Below are 17,900 nucleotides of genomic sequence, written 5' to 3' on the forward strand. Positions count from 1 at the left end.
AAATGATGAACTAGCATTGACAATCGAAATAGTGGACCAAAAAAAGTCTTTGTGTGATTCTTTACATTGGAAATATTACTATTTGCATGCTAATTAATTATACATACATCAGTGGTTGAATTGTCTTCGAATTGAAATTAAAAGAAACAGGAAAAAACTCTGGAGATTCAGATTTGAAAATAATATTTTTAGTGACAACTGTACCTCGATACTGTGTCTGATGGTTGTTTTTAATAAAGAAGATCTGATGTTTTACAATACAAAATATTAAATGTCTCTTAGCTCAGTCTTTACAAAGGATATGTTACTTGTATCTTTTATTTAGTACTGGCAGATATACTACTATGGAGTGTTTATTATAATCAAATCTAGGTAGACCTACACTAAAACTGCTATACATTTCATTGCCTGAAAGTGAATTTAACCACCTAGGTACATCATAAAAAACAACTATTAGGTTTCTTGGATGACACCATAACCTGCTCGATATGCTACTTATGCATTACCTTAGGCACATATGATAGTAAGTTGACCTTGCTCTGTTAGCACCCTTTGGAATGAGGTAAGGTGCTAGTACAGAAATTGGCAAACCTTAGACTGTTAACAATCTAACAAGGCCAGGATGTTTTATTTTGTGAGCGCACTCTCTATAATATAATATAATATGACTATTGTATGCAAATTCACATTTTAGCAAAAATGATATCACAGGTACATGACTAACAACATCCACGTGAAATCCTAATGTATCCAGAGATGATATGATTTATTTTTTATATTTCAAATCATGAATAAGTGTTTAAACAATCAAAATTTAGAAATTAATGATTTTTTGAAGTTGGTTTTTGGATGTTGATGTCGATTTTCGAATTTGAAACTCGAATTGAAAATCAAAACGGGGTAAACAGTGTTTTATTTTACTGAGCTTGTAATTGGTTACAACCTTCACACAATTGCTAATTGTAATAATATTTACTACAGAACTATACCTCCAGCCTGACACTAAATCATGTGGGGATGCAATTACGTCGTCATGTTTATAAGAATGCTGTTGGGGGTGAGCACAGATTTCTGTGCTAGAGTAAAGACTTTGACGACATCAGTGGAGATGATCATAGTAATCGTAATGTGTACATGTAGGAACTAAACTAGTTTTTCTCAAGTGACAACACATTCTATCTCATGAGTTCCTATACCACTATCTTGACAGAGCAAGGTCATTATATCAGCGCAACCAAAGCACTGCTATCAACCACTTCCACCTACATATGTAACCTACCACATTGAATGACAATAGTTTTAGTTTTTGTCTAAGTACTTGTTGCATTTGTCCAAAGAAGAATATAGAATGCAAGTGCAAAAACTGGTGTCATTGTATTGTACATGTTTTTAGGATGATCACACAATGTCACACAAGGTCAATGAATTAACGTCATTCCTTTAGGGGGGAAGAGGTCTGGCGTTAATGTCATTGCTGACCTTCATGTTCCCACTTTTAACCAAATTTTGCAAACTGTGACACTTTCAATGATAAAAGGTTTTGTTTTTACTACTGAGATGTTGATTATAAATTACTGCTAATGTGTTATACATTAGCCTTGGGTGTCCAGTTAATATTTTGATGTGTTTACCATGCGTTAATTTTGTCTTGACCATTTGACATGTTTTGTCATAGTAGATTGACTGCTACCATTTTCACCATGATTATACACCATATATAATTGTGTTGTTGTCACACTTGTGAACGTTTGTATAGGAGGGGGTGGGGAGGGGGGTCTAAACAAACTTTTGTATGACATTGTATGATCCTCCCATTGTAGATCCACTATTAAAAATCCACAGAATATCACTAAAGTTGTAAAAATGAACAATTCACCCAGATGATAATGCCCACTCATGACATGACAGAATATATCTCATGTTTGCCTCTGGGCAAGATTTTATTAATGCTGGTTGTTTGAAAATTTACAACAATTGCAACTCATAATTATCTGTTTACTTCCATTGGGCCAATTTTAATATCAGGGTGGGCCTTTGAAATCTTTGATGGTGTTGACAAGATATGATGAATCAGTGAACAAAAAAAATATTAAACACTGGAAAGTTATGTACATGTTTATTTATTTTTTTGTTTGGCTCAAGGTTTGACCAGATCTTATCAGTGTTAATCTAGTAACTGGTTTTTCAATCTTTTATTTGTTATTAAGTATCCATATATTACAATACACTTTACTTTGATATGTATTACAAATGATGTAAATAGAAAATTAAAAAAAAAATGTTTATGATTGTGACACTGTTGTTTCATCAGTCGCATTCTTCCTGGCAGTTGTGTTGAGTTGTTTGGTAGAATCACAGACAAGAGACTTGCTACCGGGTAGTTTGTTGAATTATCAATACAGCGTATAACAAGGTTACTGTTTACTGGCTCTGTTGGATGCTACACTTTCAGATAGAAAGATTAAATAAATTTAAGTTTCCTGCTACATTCTGTCTTAGTGGAAGGAACTGAAGTGCTACCATGTCATATGCAGACATCAGAACATTGGCACATGCCGGTATGTCTGCGTCTAGCTAGTCACAGTAAGTTTAGAAATGGTTTATTCCATTTAAATGTAAAAATATCACTACTTCCATGTTTTTAACTAGTTCTATAGCAAGAAATTGCGATCTTGCTATCTTAAAGTGTAGAATGTGCAGTTTCTTATTGGTTTCGGCATGGTTGTATCAAACAGGGCCAGTGAACACTAACCTGCAGTGCCCTATAACTAGTCTAAGAACAAGCCACTGGGCACTCAGGCTTAGTTAGTTATGTTTACAAAAACAAACAAACAAACAAAATAAATAATAAATAAATAAATAGTTAAATAAATAAATAAATAAATAAATACAAACACCAACAAGAAAGTAATTAAAATCATTACTACACGTATCAACTACAAGAATTACTGTTTTTGTATATGTGAAATGGTCACACTTGTACAATATTTACACATTTATTTATTGTTTATTTATTTATTTTGTTTGTTTGTTTGTTTGTTTGTTTGTTTGTTTATTTTCGCAAACATAACTAACTAATGAGCCTGAGTACCCTGTGTTTAAGTGTGTCAAACTCTTGTATTTATCTTCATTCCAAATTTAGTGCTTTTAAGTTTTATCACAAATCTGAGCCAATCCACTGGACTAAAAGTCAAGAGTACTTCAGTTCAATATCTAGAAATATCTGAGTCCGGGATCGTAGTCACGTTCACGTACCTGTTGCTTTTTAATACTGGTTTTTACATCAATAACTGTGCGTATGCGCTTAGAGTTCGATGACCTAAATGAGAACAATATGCGGCCACGTGATCACATAGATCACGTGTTCCATGTACGTAAAACTTTGCGGAGGACTATTTCATGGTTACGTTATAAGGCACTGAGAAAACTTTTTTATGGTCGTGTTTGTCAACAATTCACAGAGTTTGCGATCCGAATTAAATATTTTGACGTCAAGAATGCTTTCCGCTTATATAACAATGAAAAATTGCGCTGTAATTATGTGATTTTGGGGGGACTATTATCAAAAGGGCGGCAGGTTGTTATATGCGCTTCGGTCCATTCTCACGTCACCGAGCATTCCTTCTTATATTCTCACTACAAACTGGATATAGTCACTACTGTTATATACCAATTCTGACTGTTTTTGTGAGGCATATCGCTGATATTTGTCTATCAAGATGGGTAAAGGCAAGAAATTCGACCTTAGGTCATTTGCTGTGGATATGGCAGCCGGTGGTACCGCTGCAGCTATTTCTAAGACGGCTGTAGCACCAATCGAGCGAGTGAAGTTACTTCTCCAGGTAGGGACTCAGTTTTTCGTCAGTTGCATAGTCACGCGCTGTTTTTATTTAGTTTTCCCCTCCCCGTGAATGACTATCCCTAAAATCTCGGTTTGAACCTTTCCATCCTTGACATAAGACTAATGCAATTTCACAGGTTTTATTTACTTTTAACTTATCTGTATCACATACATTTCGTGTGACCCATGGAAGTATCACCCATTTCAACGATGTGAGTCTCTGACACAGCGTACGCGTGCGTACTTTTGCGAATGCGTGAAAATATTCAACTGCCACGTTAAAATAAAACACAACTGACCGTGATAAAAATTGCAACTTCAAAGTGAAAGTTTATGTATTTACTTCTCATCAAAGTACGCTTTAGAATGAACCCATTTGAAACATATTTTCTGAATTTAAAAAAAAAATGTAAAGTAGTTCGCATGGCAACAGCAACATTGTGACGATCCGTGTGACGCACAGTCGATCCTCATGACGAAACAAAGGTTGTCATGTGGGTTTTTTTTTTTTTTTTTAGAATTTGTGAAATATTCCTTTCTCAAAGTGTACAGTTCTTATGTTAAATACAAGAAATATACGAAAACATTGCAAATAAACATGAAAATGTGTAACGAAGTTTAACTGTTCTAAAAGATTACGACGTCTGACATTTTTTGTATCCCATTTTCGTGTGACCATGGAAGTATCACCCACTTCCATTATTTGCTAAGACCTCATAAAAAAATTTGTGTGGTTCCAATTACGCTCAATTTTAGAATGTGTATGTCTATAGTTCAGGTAGTTATGTTTTCCTTTGTTTTCCATCTGGTCTCTGTGTTATTGGTTTCTTCGCATCAGATGTACCAGCCCAGCATTGCAGATTGGATGGAAGAACAGTTTTATATTGTCTTTTTAAGTTGATATCAGTTTCCACATCCACTATTTCTTGCCAGACTTCTCAGTTTTCGCTATTTTATTATTTTTCTCTCAAATTTTATTTGTAAAAAAAGTTTAGGGTCGGCAGTTAAAAACCAGGTGGGGTCGGGTAACTGGAACCACACAACTTTTGTTATTAGGCTTAATATTAATAACAGTTCACTTTTTATATTAGAGTTTTGTGACGTACATGTAGTAAATAAACATTTTACTTTTGGAGATATCTGATTAAAATTCTTACAATGTAAAATGTGCCTGGTGTATAACGTAGTATTTGTAGGGGTTTGAAGCGGTTTGCACCAACTTCGCCATATAATTTCTTCCATGTATGAATCAACCCATCTATGTACCAGTGGATGTAATTCTTTTTTTTTTTACTTCACCAATTTTGATCGGTTTGCATTGTGAGACACTAAAGTTTCACAAGGTCTGTTATTTGACCACAACTTCATTTATCCAAAAGTGATTGTACAGGATAGCTTCCTTATGACTGTGACATTGTTTCATACCCTTTCAAAATAAAAGTTTTGAGGAATACTTATTTCTGTGTTGGTTGGTGCATCAACCAGCTAAATATAAGCCTCCCCCCAAAAAAAACAAACAAAAACAAAACAAACAAAACAAAAACAAAAAAAAACAAAAAAAAATATGTAAATGTTAAATTTAGTAAAGTAACAAAAGAATGGAAAGAATCAAGAATAAAAAAAAAGATTGCCAAAATATGTAAATGTTAAATTTAGTAAAATAACATAAAAGAATGGAAAGAATCAAGAATAAAAAAAAAAAGATTGCCAAAATATGTAAATGTTAAATTTAGTAAAATAACATAAAAGAATGAAAAGAAGCATGTCATCAAAAATTTGCTATCCCTTTTATGAAGTGTAATCCATACTGACATGGGTGATAAGAAAATAAATGAAAATTAGAATTTCACTTTGAAAATATACTCTTCAAAAAGAACATGTAAGTTGTTGAATTTTTATTTTTTTATTATGGAACCCTTTGTTTTGCTTTGAAAATTACTTGAATCAGGTGTCCTCTGGACTCGGAGTATGCATTTTTAATTACATGAACACAGTAAAAGTGTAGTAGAAATACAGAACACCCATTCTGGCCCTCACATTGTGTCACATGTTATATCTGAGGCAACATGAAAATATAAATATATTAACATGATTCATTTTCATGTACATTATGGAACATTTTCAGGTAGGTATACAATGATTGTTTGGTATTACAAACTATTTGCACACACTCTGGTGCAAGTAATCTGGTACATATGTATATGACAGAACCCTACGATCTCACAATGGATGGTAGGGCATACAGAAATTATTTTCACTCGTGATTTGGTTTATTCTGCTGTCGTATTTTCATGAATGAAAGTATGTTTCATAGAAGTGTATAATTATCCAATGGAAACGTTTAGAATACCAAATACCTTCAATACATTATTAGTAAACATCAACATCGATTATGTTTACATACGGAAAGTAGTTGAAGTGTTATTTACTTGTTTGCAGTGAAAATACCTAACAATTTGCATAGTTATGTGATAGGTAAGGGACTAATTTGCATAGTTATGTGATAGGTGAGGGACTCATTTGCATAGTTATGCGATAGGTAAGGGACTAATTTGCATAGTCATTTGATACTTCAGAACTTGCGGTGGTCAAGAAAAATAGTGAAATACTTTATGAACCAACAAAAAATTGTTCAAAAAGTGTGACTGGTATGTGCTTAAAAACAAATGCATTTATTTGTTTTTTTCATCAGGGATTGGTAGGATCTATTTTATCTTAATTTATCTCATTTGCATAGCCAACTGTGAAAATACCAGTTTTATTTCTGAATGTACATCAGATCAACGTACACAGTGGTACATATGTAATAATATTCTTTACTGTATATTCATTTCTGATGTATAGGTCCAGGCAGCATCCACCCAGATCTCTGTTGACAAACAGTACAAGGGCATCGTTGACTGTTTCAGTCGTGTTACTAAAGAACAAGGTGTGAAATCCTTATGGCGTGGCAACTTGGCAAATGTCATCCGTTACTTTCCAACTCAGGCGTTGAACTTTGCCTTCAAGGACAAATACAAGCAGCTGTTTTTGTCAGGAGTGGATAAGAAGAAGCAATTCTGGCGTTTCTTTGTTGGAAACCTGGCTTCAGGTGGTGCTGCAGGTGCAACATCTCTCTGCTTTGTGTACCCATTGGATTTTGCTAGGACACGTCTGGCTGCCGATATCGGCAAAGGTGCCGGTGAACGCCAGTTTACTGGCCTTGCCAATTGTCTCTCCACTATCTTCAAGTCTGATGGATTACTTGGACTGTACCGTGGATTTGGAGTGTCTGTACAGGTGAGTTATGTGATCTAACTTTATTTTCAAGAGATATTCATAAAGTATTCATATAGTCTTAAAGTAACCATAAGGATGAAGATTTGGTATTTTGGGGGGATTATAAAACAATTTTATCATGGCTTCCTACTTGAAAAATCAATGTGAAACAACATAGGCCAAGTCTATTTTTGTAACCCAACATATTGCAAAAACTTGAAAAATGTGAAAAAAGTTTGTTATTGTATGTGCAATGACAAAAATTTTACACATTTATTAATTTTTATGCAATGTATTGAACTACAGACAAGGACTTTTCATATTTTGTTTCACAGTGATTTTTCAAGTAGGAAGCCAAGATAAATTTGCTTTATAAATTTAAAAATAAATAAGTACCTAAACCTCATCCATTTGGACACTAGCCCTTATATGAGTTAGATTAGAAAGTATTGCTATAATAGTTTTTCACTTTGGCATACCATAATTTTAATGGGAAAAAGAACAAATTCATAATTTAGAACACGATAAATTTTTGAGCTGCTTGGAAAACTTGAAGTATATGGCAACTTATAAATCAAAAAACTTTCTTTGTATTATTAGTTATTAGTTATTAGTTATTGCAAAGCAAAAACCAAAAGTTGAAATTTTCTCACATTTCTGTAAGATATCTCATGAAAAACATGAAGTATGCCCTCTAGTGACAGCTTAACTAATTCTTTTTTATCGTGTTCTTCATTTTAACCAAAGTTGAAGTTTATTTACAATTGCTGTGTAGGATCAGTCTTTGAAAAAAAACATGAAGTATGCCCTCTAGTAATTTAACTAATATAGTTCATTTTCCCTTATTTTGTCAAACTTGAGGTGTCTCTAAGTGTCCAATTTGTATTTTGTTCTTAATTGGTGCATGCAGGGTGGACTCTATAAATCCCCGTTTACCCTTCTCAAATATAATGCCTTTGTATGGTAAAGTGTTATATTTGATTATTTTGACAACAGAAGTCTTAAAAGCTACACTCGCTGCAACTCGAACATTTTTTGAAACTGATATAATGACTTGCTTGTAATTTTGTTATAAATGAGGAAAGAAAAGTGACATGTGTAGGAATTGAACCCACGTCCCCTAAACACTAGACAGCATGCACATGCCCATACCAGCCAAGCTAGCGTGCCAACTGCTAGATAGCGTGAATTAATCCTGATGTGTACTTTCTTTCCTCGAGGCGGTGGCGAGAAGTCAACTCATTTTTTTAAAGCTTTACCTTTCAACCTAAGGATCGAAATAGATTCACAGGTCTCCCTGCCTAAAGGGTGGCTAACTCTGAGGATTATACGATGCAAAGGCTTTTAAAAATAATTTTATTGAATGACAGTATTGAATCACCTGTAGGTAAACGTATATTTGTGTAGGTGTATATATACTATGGTGGAATATATCCAATCAAATTGATATGGGATTGAATCCAAAGATTGGCACCACAATGAATTAACAATTCAACTTATTACTACATGTATACTAGTACTTAGGCCAAATGAAAAAAAGTTGTTTGGTTCCAGTTACCAGACCCCACCTAGTTTTACACGCTGACCCTAAACCATTTTTTTACATATTCAAGAAAAATAATAAGAAAGTCACAAAAATTATGAAGTCTCGAAAGAAATAGTGGATGTGCAACTGAAAAAGACAATATAAAACTGTCCTTCCAATCTGAAATGGCTGTACATCTGATGAGAAGAAGCCAATAACACAGAGACCATATAGAAAACAACGGAAAACATAACTATCTGAACTAGATGTAGACACTCACATATGGAAAAGAAATAAATCTAAATATATAAAATCTACCTACCCACCTATTTTGAGATTGAATGTAATCGTAACCACACAATTTTTTGTATGCCTTACAGATAAAACAGACCTCTAACAATGTCTAATGATTGGTCTTTTAAGAATTTTCAGTAAATACATTGTTGGTTGTCAGATCGAAAAAGATAATACCTCAGTTACAGCTAGCGTAGTTTTAACATGTATTTTTGTTTGTGCAGTGTTCTTTAGACTTTAAAATTCAATGACAAGGACACGAACTCATTCATTTAGAAACTTTTCTGGAGGGGGGAGGGGGGGTTAAAGCAACTTTATTTTTTAGTATAGAATTAAGGTGAAACATAGAACAAATCTATATTTATAAGTTATAGAACTCAATAGATTGCAAAGAACCAGAAAATTTGAAAAAAAATGTTTTTTTATTGTACAGGAACTTCAAGTGATTTTGTTAACAGACTGGGTAAACACAAGTAATCAATATGTCACACACAGTCAGTCCATGCATCTATCACTTCCGCATACATTGGAAAACCACAATGTATAAATAGTTTGATTACTTGTGTGCATTCATAATTGCAAGTGGTTATACTTATGTGGTTACTCAGTTTGTTTATAAATCATTTTCTGTATGTATAAAATTAAATTCTTAAGACATTTTTTTTTTTGTGTGTGCAATTTTTCATCCATATGGCCACTTAGAGTGGTCATATAGATGAGGATTTGGTATTTATTTGTGGATTTTTTAATTTATAAAACAATTTTAACAATTTTATTATGGCTTCCACTTGAAAAATAAATGTGAAACAACATTGACCACATCTGTGTTTGTGGCTCAATATGCTGGATAAAGCTAAAAAAAAACAAACAAAAAAAACATAAAGAATTTCTTTTTGTACGTACAATAACACATTTTACACATTTATTAATGTTTTGCAATTTATTGAGTCACAAACAACTTGGACTTTGCATATGTTGTTTCACATTGATTTTTCAAGTAGGAAGCCATGATAAAATTGTTCTATAAAATAAAAACTCAAAATAAATACCAAATCCTCCACAATATGAACACTTTTAAGTATAGAGATATGTGCCGCAATATGGTAAAAATTATTAATTGTGGTAAAATTCATTTTATAGCAATACTATGAATTTTGTATAAGTTTGTCTATATTCTGTTAAACCTTGACACAACACCAGTGATCAATAAGGGATATATTACTAGTAAAATTTAACTTTTAACATTTATCATTTATCTATTTTCTATAGCGCCCTTTCTATTCTAAAACAAATATTCAAAAGCGCTGAACAAACAATAACAATTAAAAATTAAAAATATCGGGAACTGAAATAAAATTAAGTATATATAAGTTAAACTCGTGAGATAAACATACATAAAAGACCCGATAAAGCTACTAAAATACTACAAAGTATCATTATTAAAATCATTACAGTCCATAATGCTATTTAAAAAGGTGTGTTTTCCGCTCACGACTGATAGCCATCAAATAACAACTACTTAATTTCTAATATTATTTTCCACATTTTATTGACTATATTCAGTAATTCTGTATTGAGTTATACTTTGCTTTGCTTATGTTTTTATTGTGGTTGAAGCGATAACATTATTATGGTGAGGGTTTTAATAATGCAACTAGTTTTCATAAATATTTACCATAAATTAAAATATATGAAGTGATTGGTCATATTGGGTTTGCATTACCAGTTACATATTTTTGATAAATATTTGATGTAAATATATGGACAAATTTTCCATGGTTTTTAATACAAGGGGCATAATTTTTAAATGTATTTCATATAAACAGGTAAAAGATTATATATAAAGTTATTTTTGTATCATTGTTTCCAGGGTATTATCATCTACCGTGCTTCCTACTTTGGATGCTTTGATACAGCAAAAGGTATGCTGCCTGATAATTTACGTGGCAACCTTTTTGTTTCCTGGATGGTCGCTCAGACTGTAACCACTCTGTCTGGAGTTGTGTCATATCCATTTGATACTGTGCGTCGTCGGCTGATGATGCAGAGTGGTCGTAAGGACGTCCTGTACAAGGGAACCATCGATTGCTGGAGGAAGATCGCCAAGAATGAAGGTGCTGGCGCCTTCTTCAAAGGAGCCTTCTCCAACGTCCTACGTGGCACTGGTGGCGCTCTAGTCCTGGTGCTGTATGACGAAATCAAAAGTCTGTTGATGTAGGTGACCGGTGGCAGGTCCACCAGTCATCGGGGGGAGGGGGGAGTAATCAGTGCTACTAGACACACCAGTCAAAATTGCTGCAGGTATAGTAAAAACACCATCCTATAAAATCAGTTAGCTGAAATAAACAAATTGAGTTTACATCTAGAGAATTGGGAAGAGGAAAAGATCACAAGCATGGAAATTGACAACTGAAAATTAGCAGTTATTAGAAAAAACATCATTGAAAACAATCTCACGACAAGAACTGTGACAGCAGACAGAAAAGCAGTATGATCAAAATTTATATTGAAATTGAAATCAAGGAAACAATAGCAATTGTAATACCAGACTATAACATAATGCTGACCTTAGAGTAAAGGAAGGAAGTACTATGGCCAGTGCATGGCACCAAATGTGTATCTAACCAAACATCTGACATTGATACGCAACCATCCGGTGGAAATAAGAACTATGAAGTACTGTATGATAAAAAAGTGTCCGTTACAAACAATTGTCCAGTTAGGGTATATAGGCAACATATCTACACTTGCACATAACTACAATATCTAACAGTTTATAAGATCAACTGTCTACACACCCAGGTATCTGTTCCAGTTGGCCTGTTACTGGGGGGTTGCAGGCTGGCTGTGATATTTCATTCCATCTACCACACCTGAAGTAATATATTCTATCAAGACTTGCTGTTACCAACTACATGCAGTGAAAGAAGCGTCCTGGAATCATCTCTCCGACTATCTCTGGCCATCAATCACCAATCCACACAAAACCTTACAGTTGAAATGAAACTCATATGCTGAACACAGAGTTGGGGGGACTTTGTGAACAGTCTACATTCTACAATCCACAATTTAACAGCACCAGTTATTCATCGAACAATTGGCTTGTACTGGGGGGTGCAGGTCATGCGTTCAATATCGTTAGCCCCATTCAATCAAAGATCTCTACAGCTGGATATAGTTATAACATCAGTGAAGAGTTACATCTGAAAGGAGAGAGTTTTAGAACATTATTGACAGCGCTTATACCAAACTTGAATGCAAGCAAACATCATCTACTAGAAAGACTGCACATATATAAATAGAATACAGATCCTGGGGTTTCGTCATGAAAAAAAAACAGTGTGTACCCAAGAAAATTGGCTACTCTCGGAAGTATGACAACATCACCAAGAGCGCTGGCATCAGCTAAAACAACAACAAAATAGAACAACATGAAAAGAAGGAATGTGTACTCCGCACATCAGGAGAGGTTGGGCTGTAACTGGGGGGTTGCAGACCACCTGTTAACACATATACTAGGACTATCACCATCAATTTGTGAAGATTCGCTACAAGACCAAAATTTGATGCTAAGTGTTGAACATACGTGAAAGAAGTTTAGTTAACATCAAGGAAGAGAAGATAGAAAAATCAGAAGGACGTTTGACTTTTGTCAGATGAGTCAACCACACAGCTTTTTTGAGATATCCCCGCCCATCAATCCACACAACCAACCTTGCAATAGAAATGAAACAATCTACATCTATAATCCACAATTTAACAGCACCAGTCATTCATCGAACAATTGGCTTGTACTGGGGGGTGCAGGTCATGCGTTCATTTTTGACAACATCTTGCTCACTCTGAAGATCTTGGCTGTGGTGATATCATAATAAAAGAACTATTTGCTGTGTGGACACCAGTTTTGAAAGCACTATGGAGAATACTTAGCACCAAATTTGAATCCGAACACCTAGCAAAATTACCTTTAATGAAGACTTGTCAGCTCTTCTGTCTACTCTCGGGAGTCATCAGACAATAAGATCAGGAAGACATCTACCAAATGTGACATCAAGAAGAAAATAAGACTATCCATCAAGGTTATCTGAAGAAGTTGGCCTGTTACTGGGGGGTACACAGGTTAGCTTATATCCATCATTCACATCTAGTAATACCAGTACTATTAGAAGATCAGAGTGAATATAATATCTTACAACATCTCTAGATTCTGTGAACTGCACATGTGTGAAACAAGTAATGAAGTTACCATCAAGGAAGAGAAGATAAAGAACATCAAAAAGACATTTGACTTTTGTCAGATGAATCATCCGTACAGTACTTTAGGATATCCCCACCCATTATTCCACACAACCAATCTTACAGTTGAAATGAAACTCATATACTAAACACAATCCACAATTTAACAGCACCAGTTATTCATCGAACAATTGGCTTGCACTCGGGGGGGTCCAGGTCATGCGTTCAACTTTGACAACATCTTGCTCACTCTGAAGATTTCGGCTGTGGAGATATCATAACATCACTAAAGAACTATTTGCTGTATGAGAGCTATGTAAATCACCGTGGACAGTACACAGTACCAGGTACACATCAATAGATTATTTACCAGAGCCTTTTGGACTTACAACTAGCTAAGCATCATCATCTTGAGAAAGTGTATAATCGAAGTGGTCAGTCTGGAAAAGATCAGAATTAAGTTAACATCTACCAAACGCGACACGTAGGATAACAATAGTATTTGAAGTAAAGAAGTTTGAAGTTGGTCTGTTACTGGGGGGTGGCAACCAGCTATCATCACCATCTTGAAATGAAAGGAAGAGTATAACATCTATAGAAATTGAAAAGTATGACACCATCCGGATCCGTTAAAAATTTAGGACATCATCAGTATTATCACCAACATTTGATGCCATGAACTGGACATACTACAGAAATACCATCATTGAAGAAAAAGATTGAGAAAGTATGCTGAACATCAAAGAATTTGGTCCAGACCTTGTCAGCCTCTGTGTTTACGAAGAATCATGAGACAAATGAAAAATATATGAAGAAAGAATGAATTAAATGAAGAGAGTAACATCAAGTTGAAAGAAAGGAAGAAAGAAGGCCGTTCTGCCATGAAGATAACTGCTTATTATTTCATCTTTCAGTTACGAGAGAATCAGTACTTATCAGATACCATCATTAGAAAATGAAATTAATTGTACATCATCATCATCATCATGCAAAATTAGTTATAAAAAGTGAAATGAAAAATTTGTTTATTCCAGTTTAACCAGGAAAATATGACCTTTCCTGAAACTGAGCTGACATCATCAAAGCCAGTAAACTGCAGATACCATCCAGAATGCTATTATCATCACAGCCATTCTGTTGAAGTGTGTTTCAGTGAACCATCTTGCACTGATGGAGGGAATAATTTATCTCCTGCTGGTCAGGAGATGAAGAAAAAAAAAAAATCTAAAAAAAAAAATATTAAAAGCCAACCAAACCATGAAAAAAATTTGCTGTGTATTATCATCAGTTCAACAGCCAACCATTAACATCAAGTGAAAATGTAAAATACCAGTCGTTTGTGATATGGAGAGAAAAAAACGTTTGGACTGTATGTACTACCAAGATAGTCCTCATGTAGAGAATTTTACAATGTATTCCAAATAAGAACTTGGATAGAGAATATGCTGTGTTAGATGCCTGTAAATTCCATCAAGAAGACCACTTCTAACATACCATCGAGTTGTTGGCCCATACCAAATGAGTCATCAAAAAGCAGTCCATCGCCTGAAGATCACATCAGACCACTGTCTTACCACTTTGTACCGTACCTTACCCTGTCATATCATTCACATCATCCAAACCATCCATCAATACTTCCTAATATATCCTACCTAGGATTTATCCTTATACATTATAAAAAATTAAAAAAAATTAAAAAATTAAAAATTAAAAAAAAATCAGGATCACCACCACTATTCTGCAAAGGTACAGTACAACATTATAAGAACTGTAATCAACAACAGTGCAGCAAGCAACAACATTCAACGTGTAAGAAGACAAGAAACAGTGGTAATATCAGGACTAGGCCAGCAACGTAGAAGTGGCACTCCAGTAGGCATCACAAGACAACCATCACCAAGACAACCGTCACCAAGTCAACCATCCGTGAGCTGAACCTCAAGTCAACCCATCTAGTCATGTTATCCTCAATTAAAATATTTCCAAAATGACCCTTCTAGGGTGTCTCCTTAAAATAAAAAAAATATAAAAAAAAAATTAAAAGAAAATGTACAAAAACAGAGGAATAGTTCCACCAAGACAGTAGAGGTTCAGTTTCAGAATGCGGAGCAGTAATCATTCAAATAGTAACTGTATAAGATCTCATCAGCTACACTTCAAAACAACAACTATCATGCCATGAACATCCAGTGTTGGACCTTACCAAGCAATTCATGTATGCCAATCCACCGTCATCAATACTTCCACATATATCCTACCAAGGATCTATCTATAAAAACAACAAAATCTACAAAAAAAAATTATATGAAAATTAAAAAAAAAAACAGGATTGATACAACCGAACCAGAAATGTCCAACACCAGCATGAATACTCATCTACTGCTTCCAGACAACTAAAGTTATAACATCAACTTCTGAAGATATACCATCAACTTTCATCTATACACCAACAAGCACAGCTGTATGAACATCACCAAGACATCATCACATAAAGCCTACAAAAACCAAGTGAAGAAAAAATCAACCATCAATTTATGCCAGCAGCAACCAACTAATAGAACTTTGGCAGACTTTCCATTATCATCACTATCATTACCATCATTAATTGAAACATCTCCCGACAACCAACTAGAAGAACTTTGGCAAACTCATCATCATCATCTACATTACTTATCATTTTCTATCTCATTCTGACTTTATATAAGAACCTTTCAAAGTCAGTACATTAAATCATGGGTAAAAAAAATATTATTTTGGTATTTGTGTGTTTTTATAAATACATTTTTCAGGCAATTGCTTGATATTTTCTATATTTGAGAATGCTTGCTCTTCACAATGTCTTCTCAACACATGCTTAGGAAAATGAATTCAATATTTTACTACAGAAAACAGTGCAAATTGTTACTTGATTTTAAATCTACCCACTGTGCTTGATGATATCAGTAGTACCCCAATATGATGTGAATATTAATGAATTGGTGTTGCTGGTAAATGAGCCAATCACAAAGAGAAACATTTTCTGATTGACACAGTATCTATAAGTATTAAAGTGGGCTGAGTTTTTGCTGCATAATGGAATTACTACTACCCTGGTAGTTGAGCCTACAATTTACTAACGGTAATATAAACTATTGAATGGATATTGGTTTAATTCATAGTCTCAGTAGGGAGGTGTCCACAGAGAAATAGTAATTCCAATATTTACACTATGTTGATCACAGGGTGATTAGAATCACACAACAGAAGAACCGCTGTCGCCCACTTGTGTAATCTACCACATTGAACAACAACAGATTATAATAGTTTGCGTCTATCTTTAAAATGAAGGCTGGATTAAGGTCGATTCATGAATACTGATCTGTTGGATAAAGGGAAGTTCAGTATTGAAACCATCAGTTCCAACCTAACCGTGTGTTGAGAGGACATAATCAAGATCAACCCAGCAAAATGTTCCTCATTTTTAATATTCCTGAGAATTAGAAACCTGACTTGCTAATACCTGTATAGTGATCTGATTAAAGTTCTCTTCAGCTATCTTCAAACTTTGCCAAATATGAAAGCATGTACCTGGCCATCTTGAGATGAAAAACGGGAGACATTTGGGGTCCATCTTGTTTCAAAGGAAATCGTCAATCATTTATTTTGCCCAGAGTTAAAATGGGACAAGCTGAGTTGATAAGCTTTTTTCTACGCCAAAAAATAAGAAAAATGTATGTTTCCGATAACATGACTTCAGAAAATTGGGTAGGTAGGTCAGGATGTTACTTTACATTTTATTTTTTTATTCACTTTGACCCAAAGACATACTTCTAACAGTTGATGAGGTGTAAATGAAGACAATTATAATGTGATTTAGAAGTAGACAAACAAAATATACAGACGTACTGTTCTGTTATAGGCTGAAATCATCGGACATTGTTTCTCTCTTGAAAAAAGTAACTAAAGATACTTTTTGGCAAGGTTTCAGACAAGTTCCACGGTAACAATAGTTATTTACACAAAATGAAAGGTATGATATTTAGGCATTGATTCTACAAATGAGTATTTGATGCAGGGAAATAGAAGCAAATAAAAAACTTATAATTTTACCTTTTTGCATGTAAAAAATGTTTAGGGTCGGTGGCTTAACAGGGTCTGTCTGGTTATCGGAAACACACTTTTTCACTTTACATGAAAATACCTACAAAAAAGTTGATGGATACCTTCTATGACATAATTTATATTCTGCCATTCTTAGAAATGTTGAAAGCCGCATACATAGTAGAGAGTACTTGTACACATTTTGAGACATCAGATCCTATAATTTATGTCCTATCTATACTAGTACCTGATTTTAGTTCAGTCAATTGCAAGTGATGGCAAAGTATATATATTAGAAAGTAGAATACTGTGAGTACCTTTTTATATGCAGAAAAAAATTACATCCAAACATACGGTCATGCCATTAGGTAAATGAATCGTTTTTCCATCTCAACTTTTTCAAAACAGGATATTCCCCTCATTAAAAAATAATAGGGTGACCCCCACTAATCCACCCCCCCCCCCGAACTGACCGATCCCTTACAAGTATGTCACTTTCTTGCAAAAACCCTCAATGATTCTCTAAGCTTTCAAAAATTTATATTTATTTTGAAAGTGGAATAACTGTAAAGACAATGAAGAATGTTTTATGTCTTGATACGTCTTTTTGTTCAATATTTATGGTACTTCTTTGGTATACAAGTAGCTGCAATAATTGTAGCGTTT

At 34.2% G+C, this 17,900-nt stretch overlaps 1 protein-coding gene across 1 annotated transcript; it reads left to right on the forward strand.

Moving 5' to 3' along the window:
• The first annotated feature begins 3,719 nt into the window (after positions 1 to 3,719).
• LOC144445912 (ADP,ATP carrier protein 1-like) lies at positions 3,720 to 15,621 on the forward strand. The gene is made up of 5 exons (XM_078135554.1): positions 3,720 to 3,842; positions 6,686 to 7,120; positions 10,789 to 11,132; positions 14,939 to 15,080; positions 15,544 to 15,621. Exons 1-5 carry the CDS (start codon positions 3,720 to 3,722, stop codon positions 15,619 to 15,621), a joined length of 1,122 nt encoding a protein of 373 aa, XP_077991680.1.
• The last annotated feature ends 2,279 nt before the right edge of the window (positions 15,622 to 17,900 follow it).

This window comes from Glandiceps talaboti, chromosome 14 (assembly GCF_964340395.1).
Source record: "Glandiceps talaboti chromosome 14, keGlaTala1.1, whole genome shotgun sequence".
Classification (NCBI taxonomy): domain Eukaryota; kingdom Metazoa; phylum Hemichordata; class Enteropneusta; family Spengelidae; genus Glandiceps; species Glandiceps talaboti.

Excerpts from the sequence above, each read along its gene's own strand:
- LOC144445912 (XM_078135554.1), top strand. The coding sequence starts at position 3,720 with ATGGGTAAAGGCAAGAAATTCGACCTTAGGTCATTTGCTGTGGATATG. Across the intron at positions 3,843-6,685 it reads GAGTGAAGTTACTTCTCCAG|GTCCAGGCAGCATCCACCCA; the intron begins GTAGGGACTCAG and ends TCTGATGTATAG. Across the intron at positions 15,081-15,543 it reads CGTCACCAAGTCAACCATCC|ACAACTAAAGTTATAACATC; the intron begins GTGAGCTGAACC and ends TACTGCTTCCAG.